A 16,483-nucleotide genomic window follows, 5' to 3' on the forward strand; every position below is an offset into this window, starting at 1 on the left:
GCTTTGCAGGCAAGCACCTTAACCACTAAGCCATCTCTCTCCAGCCCGAATTTGCCAATCTTGATTGATGGAAATAAGCAATTTGTGAATCTTTTTATGAACTCTCACTGTCAATCATTTAGACTGCTACTTTTTTGTACTCATAGTATTTTGTGTTTTTAATCTGCAAAAATAATTTTCAAGCTGTTAGAGAAACTAGATTAGAATATATTTAATAACACTTTGTGGGCATTTGACTATTGGCTTAATTTGTGATTCATTCTGATAGGCTCTTTCCCTGTTTCAGGTTTCCACCATGAATGAAATGAAAAGTTACTCCCAAGCTGTTACAGGAGTGAGTTATTTACTTCCCTTAACCTTTTAGGAATACTTGTTACGTTGTGTGTTATTTAAATCTGGCTTGTTGGATCATGGCTGTTTCACTGGAAAATCTTCCTCAAATTTGTTTTTGTTTGTCAATGGTTATAATAAGTTGATATGTCACAGTATCATACAGCCCATGTGGTTTGGTGTTATTTAACTTTCATTAGGACCATGGGAGCAGCTCACATTGTGTCCTGTGCTTCCCACTAGAAAATGTAACTGTTAAGCTCAATGAAATCTTGTAGTAGTTACCTTAATTTTTTTTTCCTTTCTGTTTTAGACCATGTCTCTGTGTTGCCTGGGCTCAGGAGACCTTTAGCTTCAACCTCCCAAGTAGTTAAGATGACTATTACCACCACCACCACCACCACCACCATAACCAACTAATAGTTACCTCTTTTTTTGTTGTTTGTTTTACTTTTTCGAAGTAGAATCTGACACCAGCCTAGGCTGACCTAGAACTCAATTTGTAGTCCCAGGCTGGCCTTGAATTCACAGCAATCCTCCTGCCTCTGCCTCTTGAATGCTGGGACTAAAGGCATGTGCCACCAAGCCTGCTCTAATAGTTACCTTTTTTTTTTTTTTTTTTTTTTTTTTTTTTGGTGTGTGTGTGAGAGAGACGGAGAGACAGAGAGAGGGTTTCACTCTAGTCCAAGCTAACCTGGAATTCACTATGTAGTCGCAGGCTGGTCTTGAACTCATGGCAGTCCTCCTACCTCTGCCTCCCAAGTGCTAGGATTAAAGGTGTGGGCTGAGTGTGTTACTTTTTTAAGGGAGTTTCTGTTGGGGCTGAGCAGATGGCTCAGTTGGTATGTTTGCCTTATGATGATGAGGACCTGAATTGAATCCCCAGAACTCAACCTAAAATGTCAGGTGTGTTGAGCTGAGTGTGGTGGCACATGCCTTTAATCCCAGCACTTGGGAGGCAGAGGCAGGAGGATTGCTGTGAGTTCAAGGGCAGCCTGAGCTAGAGTGAGACCCTTCCTAGAAAAACCAAAATTTAAAAAAAATAAAAATGTGGTGGTGCATGCTTGTAATTCCATTGTGTTTGGAAGAATGTTCATACTAGCTTTTCTTCAGGAGTATTTTGAAATGCTTCAAAATATTTAGTTATAGTGTTCCTCCTAAAGAATGCCATTCAGGCCGGGCGTGGTGGCGCACGCCTTTAATCCCAGCACTCGGGAGGCAGAGGTAGGATCGCCGTGAGTTCGAGGCCACCCTGAGACTACAGAGTTAATTCCAGGTCAGCCTGGGCTAGAGTGAGACCCTACCTCGAAAAACCAAAAAAAAAAAAAAAAAAAAAAAAAGAATGCCGTTCAGTTTTGTATGAATGAGAATTCAGTACCAGAATAAAAAAAGTCTCTGGCTTTTGTTCAAATGCTGGGTATAGTAGTATTTTGCAAAGAAGTGTTTTCAAGCCTAAAAAGAGTAGCAGTCTTTGTAAGGTACTACTGAGAAAAGAAGAACAAGTGTTGAAGTGTCTGGCCATTACGGTACTAGGCATTTAGGGAGGAATGAACAGTAGATTTAGTAACTCAGCTGTTTTTGTACCTTTTACAGTTTTTTGCCAGTATGTTGACATATCCCTTTGTGCTTGTATCTAATCTTATGGCTGTGAACAATTGTGGGTAAGTACTTTGTTGTTGTAGCTTGTTTGTTTCAGCATCTTTTTTAAGTTATTTATTTATTTTGAGAGAGGGGAAAGAGAGAGATGGTGCAAATGAACTCCAGATGTATGCACTTCCTTGTGCATCTGGTTTACGTGGGCATTGGGGAATCGAACCTGGGTCCTTAGGCTTCATACACAAGCGCCTTAACTGCTAAGCCATATCTCCAGCCCTTTTTCAAGGTTTTGAAAATATTTTATTTATCTAGACAGAGAGAGAGAGGGAGAGAGAATGGGTGCACCAGGGCCTCTAGCCATTGCAAATGAGAAATAGAACCCAGGTTGCTAAGCTTGGCAGACAAGTGCCTTAACTTCTTACTGATGCCTCCTGAGTGCTGCAATTAAAGGTGAGCACCATCATATCCTGCTGCATCTGCCTTTATGTGGGCATTGGACAATTGAATGGGAGCCATTTCTCCAGCCCCCAACTTTGCTTTTTTTTTTTTTTTTTATCTTGATGATGGTCTGCCTATAAACTTAACCCACAGACCTAACCTAGTAAGATTTTTTTTTTCCCCCCCAAGGTAGGGTTTCACTCTAGTCTAGCTGACCTGGATTTCACTATGTAGTCTCAAGGTGGCCTCTGACTCACTGTGATCATCCTACCTCTGCCTCCCATGTGCTGGGATTAAAGGTGTGCATCACCAGGCCCGGCTCTAGTAGGAATTTAGTTGATGCTGTTATTAGATTCTAGTATTTTTCCCCTATATTGCCCCATGGAACAATCTTTTGTTTTGTTTTGTTTTTTGTTTTTCGAGGTAGGGTCTTGCTCTAGCCCAGGGTGACACTGTGTAGTCTCAGGGTGGCCTTGAACTCACAGCGATCCCTTTACCTCTGCCTCACGAGTGCTGGGATTAAAGGCATGTGCCACCATGGCTGGCTTCAGAATCTTTTTAAAAAATATTTTATTTGGGCTGGAGAGATGACTTAATGGTTAAGGCATTTGCCTACAAAGCCAAAGGACTCAGGTTTGACTCCCAGGATCCATGTAAGCCAGATGCATAACAGGGCACACACATCTGGAGTTCATTTGCAGTGACTGGAGGCCCTGGCATGCCCATTTTCTCTCTCTCTTTTTCTCTCCCCGCCTATTTCTGTATCTCTCTCTCTCTCAAATATAATAATAATAATAATAATAATAATAATAATAATAATAGATATTTTATTTATTCATTTATTTATGAGAGAGAGGCAAATAGAGAGAATGGATTCGACAGGGTTTTTAGCCACTGTAAACGAAATCCAGATGCATGCACCGCTCTGTGCATCCAGCTTTATGTGAGGAATGGGAATCGAACCTGGGTCCTTAGGCTTTGCATGCAAGTGCCTTAATGGCTAAGCCATCTCTCCAGTCCTTGTTTATATGTGTGTGTGCATATATATTTTTCGTTTTTTTCACATAGTCTCAGTGTAGGTCAGGCTGCTCTGGAATTCACTGTGTGGTCTCAGGGTGGCCTCAAACTCACCACGACCCTTCTACCTCTACCTCCTGAGTGCTGGGATTAAAGGTCGAGCGTGGTGGCACATACACACCTTTAATCCAGCCTGGACTAGAGCAAGACCCTGCCTCCAAAAACAAAAAAACAAACCTCTGGCTGGGTACCACTCTTTAATCCCAGACTTCAAGGCCATCCTGAGAGTACATAATGAATTCCAGGCCAGCCTGAGCTAGAATGAAACCATACCTAAAAAGAAAAAAGGAAAAACAACTCTGTTCCATAGCCAGGCGTGTGTGTGTGTGTGTGTGTGTGTGTGTGTGTGTGTGTGTGTGTAATTTTCAGCACTGGGGAGATTGAGGATGGATTTAGTGCCTAACCTAATATGTCATTCAAAATACCATTATTTTCAAACAAGAAGTGAAATAGTGGGTTGGAGAGAGAGTTTAGCAGTTAAGACACTTTCCAGGAAAACCTAAAGATCCAAGTTCAATTCCCCAGGACCCACATAAGCCAGATGCACAAGATGGCAAGCACATGCATCTGGAGTTTGTTTGAGTGGCTGGAGGACTAGATGTTTCCATATTATCTCTCCCTCTCCTACTCTTTCTGTCTTTCTCACTGCCTCTCTCTGTCAAATAAATAAAATATTTAAAAAATTAAATAGCTATTAGCCGGGCGTGGTGGCGCATGCCCTTAATCCCAGCACTCGGGAGGCAGAGGTAGGAGGATTGCCGAGAGTTCAAGAGAATGAGCATGCTAGGGCCTCCAGCCACTGCTGACGAACTCCAGATGCATGTGCCCTCTTGTGCATCTGGCTTACATGGGTCTTGGGTAGTCAGACCTGGGTCCTTTGGCTTTGCAGGCAAGTGCCTTAACTATTAAGCAATCTCTCCAGCCCCCAGGTTTTTTGTTTGTTTGTTTGTTTTCAAAAGTAGTGTCTCACCGTAGCCTAGGCTGACAATGAATTCACTATGTAGTCTCAGGGTAGCCTTGAACTCACAACAATCCTTCTACCTCTGCTTCCCAAGTGCTGGGATCAAAGGCATGTGCCACCACGTCCAGCTGTTGTAGTATTTATTTATGAGAGAAAGACTGCAGAAGAAAAGGGCTTCTCCAGGACCTCTAGCCACTGCACGGGGACTGCAGATTCATGCCCCAAGTGCTAAGATCTGTAGATAAGCGCCTTAACTACTGAGCCATCTCTCCAGCCCAGAAGAGTCAGCTTGTTGAATCATAAAATTACTCTTGTTTCATTTATCTACTATGAAAAACCTAAATGTTGGGCTGGAGAAATGGCTTACCAGTTAAGTGCTTGCCTGTGAAACCCAAAGACCCCAGTTCGAGGCTTGATTCTCCAATACCCACGTAAGCCAGATGCACAAGGTGGTGCATGCATCTGGAGTTCATTTGCAGTGGCTGGAGGTCCTGACGCACCCATTCACTCTGCCTCTTTCTCTCTCTGTCTGTTGCACTCAAATAAATAAAACTTAAAAAACAAAATTTTTTTAAAAAGAAAGAAAAGCCTAAATGTAGAGAATAATATTGAAGTTTTTATTTGTTAATTTAAAATCTTTTTTATTTTTTGAAGTGGAGTCTTGCTTTAGTCCAGGCTGACCTGGAATTCACAGCAATCATCCTACCTCTATTCCCAAGTGCTGGCATTAAAGGCGTGTGCCACCATACCCAGCTGTTGATTTGAAGTCTAAATATGAGATGCTTGATCATTCCCTTCCTTCAGTGCAGCTTGTTGTGTTAAAACTACCTCTTAAACTGGACATGGTGATGCACACTTTTAATCCCAGCACTTGGGAGGCAGAGGTAGGAGGATTGCCATGAGTTCAATGCCACCCTGAGACTACATAGTGAATTCCAGGTTAGCATGGGCCAGAGTAAGACACTACCTCAAAAAAAACAAGCAGGGCATGGTGGTGCATGCCTTTAATCCCAGCACTCGGAAGGTAGAGGTAGGAGGATCGCCATGAGTTCGAGGCCACCCTGAGACTACATAGTGAATTCCAGGTCAGCCTGGGCCAGAGTGAGACCCTACCTCGAAAAACCAAAAAAAAAAAAAGAAGAAGAAGAAGAAATTTCTTTATGATTTATTGACAGTAAATGCTTGATTTGTATGCCTGTTTTGTATTCTTGTTGAACAGGATTTGATTCCTCAGAAACACAAAATAGTACATGGCATCTGGAGTTTTTTTTTGCAGCCGCCAGGGTCCCTGTCATGCCCATTCTCTCTCTACTTCTTTTTGTTGTTTTTCAAGGTATGGTCTCACTCTAGTCCAGGCTGACCTGGAATTCACCATGTTGTAGTTGTTGTAGTCTCTGGGTGGCCTCCAAACTCACAATATCCTCCTACCTCTGCCTCCTGAATGCTAGGATTAAAGGCATGTGCCACCACACCCAGGTTTCTCTCCTTTGTATCTGTGTGTATATCTGTCATTGTCATCGTCATCTCCTCCTCTTCCTCCTTCTCTTCCTCCTCCTCCTCCTTCTCTCTCTCTCCCTCTCTCTTTCTCTCTCTGCTTGCACACCAATTCTCGCTCTCATAAAAAATTAGCAAAAAAGGGCTGGAAATAAGGCTTAGTGGTTAAAGCCCTTGGCTGCAAAGCCAAAGGATTCAGGTTCAATTCCCCAGGGCCCACATAAGCCACATACACAAAAGGGCTCATGCATCTGGAGTTTGTAGTGGCTAGAGGCCCTGGCACACCCATTCTCTTCTCTCCTCTCTATTTCCTTGTCAATAAATAAATAAATTTTAAAAATAGCAACAACAAAAAAAGTATGTATCTCTTGAATGATTTTGGTAAATACTAAACTGAGTAATTTTTTTTCTTTTTCAGGCTTGCTGGGGGATCCCCTCCTTACTCCCCAATATATACTTCCTGGATAGATTGTTGGTGCATTCTACAAAAAGAGGTATTTTTTCCCATATCTTTCTCTTTTCTTTTTTTGGTTTTTCAAGGTAGGGTCTCACTGTAGCCAAGGCTAACCTGGAACTCACTGTGTAGTCTCAGGGTAGCCTCAAACTCACGGCAATCCTCTTTCCTCTGGCTCCCATCCCTTTCTTATTTTCTACTTGTTTTCTTTAAATTTAGTTTTTCTTCTGTTTCTCCCCCCCCCCCCAAGACGGTTTCATTTTATCCTAGGCTGACCAGGAACTCACAATAATTTTCCTGCCTCACCCTTGCACCCTGTTTGCTTTCTTAATAACTTGGAACCCCTGATGTTAACTTTTTAACTGCTAATGCAGTGTGCAGTGTGTCACTCCAGCATAACAGCAAAATTCAAATTCAAGTTACAAATAATTTTAAGGTCCAGGTAGTTAATTTTCCTAGGTATTTAAATAATGTCCTTGATTTCAGACTCCTTTCTTTTCTTCTTCCTCTTCTCCTCCTCCTCCTCCTTTTTTTTCTTCTTCCTCCCTCTCTTTCTTTTCTTTCCTTTGACAGGGTCTTACTGTAGCCCAGGTTGACCTGGAATTCACTATGTAGTCTCAGGGTAGCCTTGAACACAGGATGTTTCTCCTACCTCTGCTTCCCAAGTGCTGGGATTAAAGGCATGCATCACCGTGCTGGGCAATAAACAGGGCTGGAGTGATAGCTTAGTGGTTAAGGTACTTGCCTGCAAAGCCCAAGAACCCAGGTTCAATTCCCTAGTACCCCTGTAAGCCAGATGTATAAGGTGGGCCATGTATCTGGAGTTCGTTTGCTGTGGCTGGAGGCTCTGATACATCCATTCTCTCTCAAATACAGAAATAAAATATTAAAGAAAAAAAAAGCAGGCATCACACACCTTTAAAAAAAATTTTTGGGAAAAAAAAAAAAAACTGGGCTGTGCCAAGCATGATGGTACCCACCTTTAATCCCAACACAGACAGAGGTAGAGGATTGCCAAGAGTTAGAGGCCACCCTGAGTGAATTCCACATCAGCCTGAGCTAGAGTGAGATCCTATCTCAGAAAGAAGAAAAAAAAAAAAAAAAAGCCGGAGAGATGCCTTAATGGTTAAGGCATTTGCCTATGAAGCCTAAGGACCCAGGTTCGTTTCCCCAGTATCCACATAAGCCAGATGCACAAGTGGGTACATGTGTTTATATCATCTGTAACCAAATATGGTGGGGCAATCTAGGCAAAGCTTTATTAGAAAAGAAAATACTGAGTTGAGCGTGGTGGCACTGCCTTTAATCTCAGCGCTCAGGAGGCAGAGATAGGAGGATCTCTGAGTTGGAGGCCACCCTGAGACTACATAGTGAATTCTTGACTAGAGACCCTACCTTGGAAAAATAAAAGAAAGAAAGAAAAAAACAGAATGGCTGGCTATAGACTAACGTTAGCATGGGATCACTTCAAATGGTTCTTAGTTTAAAGCTGATTTTGAGTGGCATGCATTTTCTAAAGGATTGTGCAAGAGAGCATATAATAAAGTTCTTTCTTTGTTGCATTATTTCATAGCACCAGTGCTTCTGATTAAAAAAAGGTCTCTTTGTTCATAGAGCTTGTGCTCTCTCAGACTGGACTCTGAAGTAAAAAGGCCCCAATGCTGTGGTTACTTTTTGCTCACTGTTCATGCCACTTGTGAATCCAGCCTAAAAACTTTGAATGACTTCGCTATAAACTTAACATGAATATTGTAGTTTCGTTCTGATTTTTGTGTGTTGGGGGGTTCAAAGTAGGGTCTCACTGTAGCCCATGCTGACCTGGAATTCACTCTGTAGTGTCAGGCTGACCTCAAAGTCACAGCAATTCTACTGCCTCTTGAGTGCTGAGAGTAAAGGTGTATACTACCACACCTAGCAGGAACTCACTGTTGAGTCCCAGGCTGGCCTTGAACTCACAGCAGTCCTCCTACCTCTGTCCCCTGAGTGCTGGAATTTAAGGCATGCGCTCCTGGCTTCATTCTTAATTTTACTACTACTTTTTTTTTTTGGCAGTACTGGAGATCAAACCCAGAGCTACCGCTAAGCTTTACCCCCAGACCAATTTTTCAGTTTCTTTTTGTGGTGCTAGTAATTGGACCCTGGGCCTTACATATGCTAGACACTCTGCCACTGAGCTATAACCCTATCCCTTCTGCAGACCAAATTTTATACTCTGTAAGACAATGTCTTAGCTTGGTCTGCATTTAAGAGGAAAATGGCTTTTGTTTCCTTACTTTCTCACTAACACCCCATGGTAGAAGGAAAGCACATAGAAAATGAATTACTTTATTTTTCAATCTGTTTGGTTTTTCAAAGTACAGTCTTACTCTATCCCAAGCTGACCTGAAATTCACAATGTAGTACACTCAGGTTGGCCTTGAACTCACGGTGATACTCCTACCTCTGGCTCCTGAGTGCTGGTATTAAAGGCGTGTGCCACCACGCTGGGCTTTACTTTGACCTTTTTTTATCCAGCTTTACATAGGTACTGGGAACTGGGCTGGCAGGCTTACCAGCAACTTTCTTGAACCATTGAGCCATCTCTCCAGCCCTCATTTCTTTATTTAAAGCAGTGTCTCACTCTAGACCAGACTGACCTGGAATTCACTATGTAGGCCAACAGCCTCCCTTAGTGTTTGGATTATAGTACACCAATCTGATAAGTACTATTTTTCACTCTTTTTTAATTTTGTTTTTATTTATTTGAGAGAGAGAGAAAGAAGCAGATAAAGAATGGGCACACCAGGGCTCCTAGCCATTGCAGATGAACTCCAGATGCATGTGCCACCTTATGCATCTGGTTTACATGGGTACCAAGGATTGAACCTGAGTCCTTCTGCTTCACAGATGAGTACTTTAACTGCTAAGCTGTCTCTCAAGCCCAGTAGATAATATATTTTACAGTCCTGCTTCACATATGAAGAAATTAGGACTCGGGCTGGAGGGATGGCTTAGCAGTTAAGGCATTTGTCTGCAAAGCCAAAGGACCCAGGTTCGATTCTGCAGGACCCATATAAGCCAGATGCATAAGGTGGCACATGCATCTGGAGTTCATCTGCAATGGCTAGGAGCCCTGACTTGCCTATTTTTCTCCCTCCCTCCCTCCCTCTCCCCCCCCCTCTCTGTCTCCTTTCTCTCTGTCAAATAAAGAAAAATAAAATAGTTAAAAGAAATTAGGACTAAAAGTAGTGTCAATTATGTAACTTTTCTTTTTTGTGGGGGGGTTTTGAGGTAGGGCCTCACTCTAGCACAGGCTGACCTGGAATTCACTATGGAGTCTCAGGGTGGCCTCAAACTCACTGCAATCCTCCTACCTCTGTCTCCCAAGTGCTAGGATTAAAGGCGTGCACCACCACGCCCAGCAAGGCTAACTTTTTCAAAGCCTATTATTTGACTCATTTACTCAGAATGCTCTTACTCTTATTGTGTGATATATATTTTATATATGTGGGGGGGGTGTAATTTTTGAGAGAGAGAGAGAGTGGCAGACAGAAAGAGAATAATTATGAGTACAACAGGGCCTTCTGCTATTGCAAACAAACTCCAGATTCATGTGCCACTTTCTGCACCTGATTTCATGTCAGTACTGGGGAATCAAACCCATTCCATCAGGCTTTGCATCCTAATGTCTTTAACTACTAATCTAATCCATCTCTCCAACCCTTACTGTGAGGCTTTTTAAAAATATTTTTTTATTAATTGGCAGTGGGGGAGAGGGGGTTCAGGGAGAATGAGAACGCCAGTGCCTCAGTCACTGGAGTCAGAACTCTAGACGCATGTACCACCTTGTGCATCTGGCTTATGAGGAATCTGGAGAATCAAACCTGGGTCCTTAGGCCTGGCATGCAAGCTCCTTAATTGCTAAGCCATCTCCCCAGCCCCTCCCCTTTTTATTCTTAGCAGTTCAGGCATTTGCCTGCAAAACCAAAGTATCCTGTTTTGACTCTCCAGGACCCAGGTAAGCCAGATGCACAAGGGGGCACATGCGTCTGGAGTTCAAGTGGTTGAAGGCCCTGGCATGCCCATTCTCTCTCCCTCTTTCTCTCTCGCTCTCAAATAAAAAGAAAGAAAGAAAGGGAGGGAGGGAGGGAGGGAGGGAGGAAGGGAGGAGAGAGAGAGAGAATGGACATGCCAGGGCCTTTAGTCACTTCAAGTGAACTCCAGATGCATGTGCCACTTTATGCATCTGGGCTTATGTGGGTCCTGGAGAATTGAACCTGGGTTCTTTGGCTTTGCAGGCAACTAACTGCCGTAACTGCTAGGCCATCCCTCCAGCCCTTTTGTTGTTGTTTTGAAGTAGGGTCTCTAGGCTGTAATTCACTATGTAATCTCAAGGTGGCCTCAGACTCCCAGAGATCCTCCTACCTCTGCCTCCTAAATGTGGGATTAAAGGCATGTGCCATGACACTCAACTGAGATTTTTCTTTAATTAAAAAAAATTGGGGCTGGAGAGGTAGCTTAGCAGTTAAGTGCTTGCCTGTGAAGCCTAAGGACCCTGGTTTGAGGCTCAATTCCCCAGAACCATGTTAGCCAGATACACAAGGGGGCGCATGCATCTGGAGATCATTTGCAGGCCCTGGCACGCCCATTCTCTCTCCCCCTCTTTCTCTGTCAAATAAATAAATAAAATAAAAATAAGTAAAATGGGGGCTGGAGAGATGGCTTAGCAGTTAAGCGCTTGCCTGTGAAGCCTAAGGACCTCAGTTCAAGGCTCAATTCCCCAGAACCCATATTAGCCAGATGCACAAGGGGGTGTATGCGTCTGGAGTTTGTTTGCAGTGGTTGGAGGCCCTGGTGTGTCCATTCTCTGTCTCTCCCCTCCCTCTCCCTCCTCCCCCCCCCCCCCCCGCTTTCTGTGTCTGTTGCTTTCAAATAACTAACAGTGAACAACAAAATTTTTTTTTTAATTGCTAAGCGTGGTGGCGCCATGTCTTTAATCCCAGCATTTAGGAGGCAAAGGAAAGAGGATTGCCATAAGTTTGAGGCCACCCTGAGAGTTCACAGTGAATTCCAGGTCAGCCAGAGCTAAGTGAAACCCTATCTCAAAAAAACAAACAAAAAAAAAGGACCCAAGTTCAATTCCCCAGGACACACGTAAGCTAAATGCACAAGGCGGCACTTGCATCTGGAGTTCATTTACAGTGGCTGGAGGCCCTGGCATAGCCATTCTCTCTGTTTCATTCTCTCAAATAAATAAACCATATTTTAAATTATTTATTTGAGAGAGAGGGGGAAAAAAATCAGGCAGAGACAGAAAATGTGCCATCTTGTGCATCTGGCTTAGTGGGTATTGGGGAATTCAACCTGGATCCTTAGGCTTCACAGGCAAGCACCTGAACTGCTAAGCCATTTCTCCAGCCTCTTATTGAAAGATTTTTAGTTCTTAGAAACCTGACTATTTCAGCTGTTTGTGGCCTGTAATTCCAGCACTTTGGTGGCAGAAGTAAGAGGATTGCTACAAGTTCAAATCCAGTCTGATATCATAGCAAGTTTCAGGCCAACAAGGGCTCTTTTAGCATTCTATCTAAAAGAGAAACTTGCCGGTTGTGTTGGTGCACGCCTTTCATCCCAGCACTCGAGAGGCAGAGGAAGGAGGATCACCATGAGTTTGAGGTCACTCTGAGACCTACATAGTGAATTCTGGGTCAGCCTGAGCTAGAGTGAGACCCTACCTTGAAAAAACAAAAAATAAATAAATAAGTAAAAAAGAAACTTAGGGGCTGGAGTGATGGCTTAGCAGTTAAGGTGCTTTCCTGCAAAGCCTAAGGACCCATGTTCAACTCTCCAGATCCCACATAAGCCAGGCATGCAAAGGTGAGGCAAGCATAAGTTTGCACTTGCCCACTAGGTGACACAAGCATCTAGAGTTTGATTTCAGTGGCTAAGGCCCTGTTATACTAATTCATATTCCTTCTCTCTCTCTCTGTCTCTCATTAAAAAAAAAAAAAAAAGGCCTGGAGAGATGGATTAATAGTTAAGGTGCTTGCCTGGAAAGCCTAAGGACCCAGGTTCCATACCTTAGTACCCACGTGAACCAGATGTGCAAGGGGCACATACCTCTGAAGTTTGTTTATAGTGGCTAAAGGTCCTGGCACTCCCATTCATATTCTCTCCCCCCCCCCCGCCTCTTTCTTAAATAAATAAAATAAGTATTTAAGTATTTTTAATTGTTTGCAAGCAGAGAGAAAATATGAGTGCACCAGGGCCCCTTACTGCTGCAAATGCACTCCTATTGCATGCACCACTGTGTGAATCTGGCTTTACCTTAGTATTGGGGAATTGAACCCAGGTTCACAGGGCTTTGCAAATCAAGTGCCTTTTACCAGTGAGTCATCCTCTTATCCCTAAAAAGAAACTATTGCTTTTTAAAGAAGAGAAAATATAATTAGTTCTTCAGTAGCTCAGGTTACTGGAGAGTGAAAATCTCTAGTTGTTATTGATACAGAGTTCTACTTTTTTGGGGGCGCTGGGGTTTCGAGGTAGCATCTCACTCTGGTCCAGGCTGACCTGGAATTAACTATGTAGTCTTAGGGTAGCCTTGAAGTCTCAGCAATCCTCCTACCTCTGCCTTCCAAGTGCTGGGATTAAAGGCGTGCGCCACCACACCCGGCACAGAGTTCTACTTTTGTCCTGGTCATATTAGTTGTGTCTCCCAGAAACGTTCATTTGCAATTGTACTGATTTGAATTGGCTGGCTTCACTTTCATGCTAAGCCTTATTTCTGTTTCTTTTTTTCCAGGGAAATATGAGCCGAGGAAATAGCTTGTTTTTCCGGAAGGTTCCCTTTGGGAAGACTTACTGTTGTGACCTGAGAATGTTAATTTGAAGATGTGGGGGCAGGGACAGTGACATTTCTAGAATCCCAGATGCATAGAATTATGGGAGAGAATGTTGATTTCTATACAGTGTGGCGCGCGTTTTTAATAATCATTTAATCTTGGGAAAAAGGAGGTGAATGGTGTCTGCCTTTTTTGTTCTTTTTCCTAACACAACATCATTTGCCACTGGTGTTCTCCTTTAGATATTCTGAAAGGGGATGTTTCTGCTCTAGATTTTTGTTTTAAAGAGAAAACAAATATTTTCCTACAGGAACAAGCATGTCTTCATGTGACTCTGAGCCTCATTGTAAGGCTTTGTAAAATGAAGAGTAGAATCCCAGTAAGAAAGAAACAATTCTATAAAATTTAAGAGAATTAGACATACTAAATGGGAGTTTATGGATTATTTTTCTTGAGTAGATCTTAAAAAGGCAGCACATCCACCGATCTGCCTCCCAATATATGCTTCTAGGCACAGGGGATCAATCTTAAGCAAGTCTTACTTCTGAAAAAGGGCACTCTACTGCTCACTTACTGTAGAAAATCTCTACCAGAAGCCTCCATGCCTTTGTTCTGTTATAAGTGAGGAAAATGTCACCAACAACAAAGAAAAAGGACAATTGCAGACTTGGGCATGATTTGAAAAGGAAATAGAAATCTGAAGGCTTTTTTCCACCAAAAGAAGCTGTTTTTTTTCCCCCACACATAAAATATGAAAAATAAATAATGCAACAGTAGCCCCCTTTTCTAAGTGCTCAGTTTTAGTCAGTCCTTAAATTCCATCTTTACATGGTTCTCATTGTATATAATCTTTTGTTCCTAAGTTTTTGTTTCCTTTTTGTTGTTGCAAAAGGTGAGCAGCTGCTTGCCTCATTCCTGATGACACCTTTGGGAAGTGTGTTTGTAATTCCACATCTGGTAGTGCAGGCTGAAGTCCACAAGGTTTTTAGGCTATTGCCCACCTCGCATGTCATACCCTTAAGTTAGGCATGTAAAAACATTTGTTGGAGGAAAAATCACTTTAAAAGGAAAATTTCCAACTCAAGCATAAAGCTCCTATTTACTCAGGCCTTTTAACAGCAGGTTAAAATGCTCTTAAGATGAAAAGCCTATGGTTTTACTTCTTAAATATTTCACTGGTACTTTGCCAAATAAGTAAGCATTTTATTTGCTGCTTCTAGACCTCTATCAAAATGGCAGAGGCCATAATACTAGATAGTATGAGCATACAGGGGTTTTCTCTGTCCCTCGGGGTTTAGGGATACTACCTGGAGCTCATGAGTAGCTTAGCTTGAAATGTCTTTGATGTCAAAAGATACTTTGTCTCAAAAAGTAATGTAAATTTTATATTCTATATTATCTGCATTTGTTTTAATATAAAAATGTTTTGCATTACCTACTCTTCTCCCAAAAAATTGTCAAGTAAAGATGATCTAGGAAAATGCACCATGTTGATCCTGTGGCTTCTGTGCACGTTTCTAGTTGAGAAGCATATCTGGCTGTGTAACTATCCAGCCACGAGGGGGCAGCAAGACTTCAGTTTTTTACCATGCATTTTGGCCTGCTGAGATGGCAATTCTGGGATTGTTCAGTGAGAATACAGATCCTATAAATCTAGGGCTGAGGATGTGGCCTTGAGGTAGACCACTTCTCTAAAATGAGTTCCATCTCCAACATGGGAAGGAAAAAAAAAGTAAGGTGCAATGGCACACATATGTAATCCAAGCACTTGGAAGGTGAAGGCAGGAGTATCGAGTTCTAGGTCATCTTGGGCTACATGAGACCCTGTCTCAAAACACAGAACAAAATACTTTTACAGTCATTTCACTTATTCAGCATTCAACTTGGAGTTTCAGCGGGGTTCCTGTAACATGATTCCCCATAAAACTCTTACAAGCTATAACAAAATTCTGAAGTTGGGTAGGGGCATGATGACATATGCCTGTAATCCCAGCAATTTGGTGGTGGAGAAGAGGGTCACGATTTAGGCTTCGGCTATGGTCTAAGACCCTGTTTGGTGCAAAACAAACTAATGATTAGGCTCGACGTGGTAGTGTTTGCCTTTAACCCCAGCACTCTGTGAGCTTCAGGTCAGCCTGGGCTAGAGTAAGACCCTGCCTTGGGGGGGGGGAGGAGTCAGTTGATTAGAGTGTGTGCTTGCAAAACCTGCCAGTCCGGGAGAAAGAGGATGGGCATGCCAGGACCTCTAGCCACTGCAGACAAATTTAAGATGCATGTACCACTGTGTGCATTTGAGTGCTGTGGACTCAAACCCAGGCTACATATATAGTGTGTGTTTTGTTTTGTTGAGGTAGGGTCTCACTCTAGCCCACACTGGCCTTGAATTCACAGTGATCCTTGTACATCTACCTCCCAAGTGCTGGGATTAAAGGTGAGCACCAGGGCTGGAGAGATGGCTTAACAGTTAAGATGCTTGCCTGCAAAGCCTAAGAACTCAGGTTCAACTAAACAGAACCTACATAAACCACATGCACAAGGTGGCACATGTGTGTGGAGTTAATTTGCAGTGGCTAGAGACCCTAATACACCCCGCCTCTCTAATATGAATACATATATTAAAAATATAAGGGCATGTACCACCACACCTGAATTTTTTTTTTTTTTCCAGTATTTGTGTTTCTTTGAGAGAGACAAAGTAAGGTCTCACCAGGGCTTCCTGCCACTACAAATGAACTCTACATCCATACTGTTTTGTGCATGTGGCTTAGTTATTGAACTCAGGTCAATAGGCTTTGCAATCAAGTAAGTGCCTTTAACTGCTGAGCCATCTTTCCAGCCCCATAAAATTTTAGGGCTGGAGAGATGACTTACTGGTTAAGGCGCTTGCCTGTAAAGCCAAGACCAAAGTTCAGTTCCCCAGGACCCATATAAACCAGATGCACAAGGTAGCACATGAGTTTGGAGTTTGTTTGCATCAGCTGGAGGCCCTGGCACACCCATTCTCTGTCTCTGAAATAAGTAAAAATAACGTCTTTTTTTAAAAATTAATTTAAAAGGCTGGGCATGGTGGCACATGCCTATAATCCCAGCACTTGGGAGGCAGAGGTAGGATCACTGTGAGCTCAAGACTACATAGTGAGTTCCAGGCCAGCCTGGGCTAGAGCAAGACCCTACCTCCAAAAAAAAAAAAAAAAAAAGAGCTGAAGCCAGGCATGGTGGTACTGCGCACCTTGGGGCCCAGCACTTGGAAGGTTGAGCTGAGCAGATGACTGTGAGTTTGAGGCCAGCCTGGGGCTTCAGACTGAGTTCTAGGTC

The 16,483-nt window shown here is 42.9% G+C and overlaps 1 protein-coding gene across 2 annotated transcripts in view; it reads left to right on the forward strand.

Annotated features, from left to right (window-relative positions):
- The window catches only part of Mtch2 (mitochondrial carrier 2), a 31,557-nt gene extending 18,218 nt beyond the window's left edge, over positions 1 to 13,339 (forward strand). For both annotated transcript variants that reach the window (XM_045141719.1, XM_045141720.1), the window contains exons 10-13: positions 287 to 334; positions 1,924 to 1,991; positions 6,315 to 6,390; positions 13,129 to 13,339. In XM_045141719.1, the coding sequence (XP_044997654.1) occupies positions 287 to 334; positions 1,924 to 1,991; positions 6,315 to 6,390; positions 13,129 to 13,215 (279 nt within the window). In that variant the 3' untranslated portion in view covers positions 13,216 to 13,339. The remainder of the gene's footprint in view (positions 1 to 286; positions 335 to 1,923; positions 1,992 to 6,314; positions 6,391 to 13,128) is intronic.
- Positions 13,340 to 16,483: the final 3,144 nt, after the last annotated feature.

This window comes from Jaculus jaculus, chromosome 1, assembly GCF_020740685.1.
Source record: "Jaculus jaculus isolate mJacJac1 chromosome 1, mJacJac1.mat.Y.cur, whole genome shotgun sequence".
Classification (NCBI taxonomy): Eukaryota; Metazoa; Chordata; class Mammalia; order Rodentia; family Dipodidae; genus Jaculus; species Jaculus jaculus.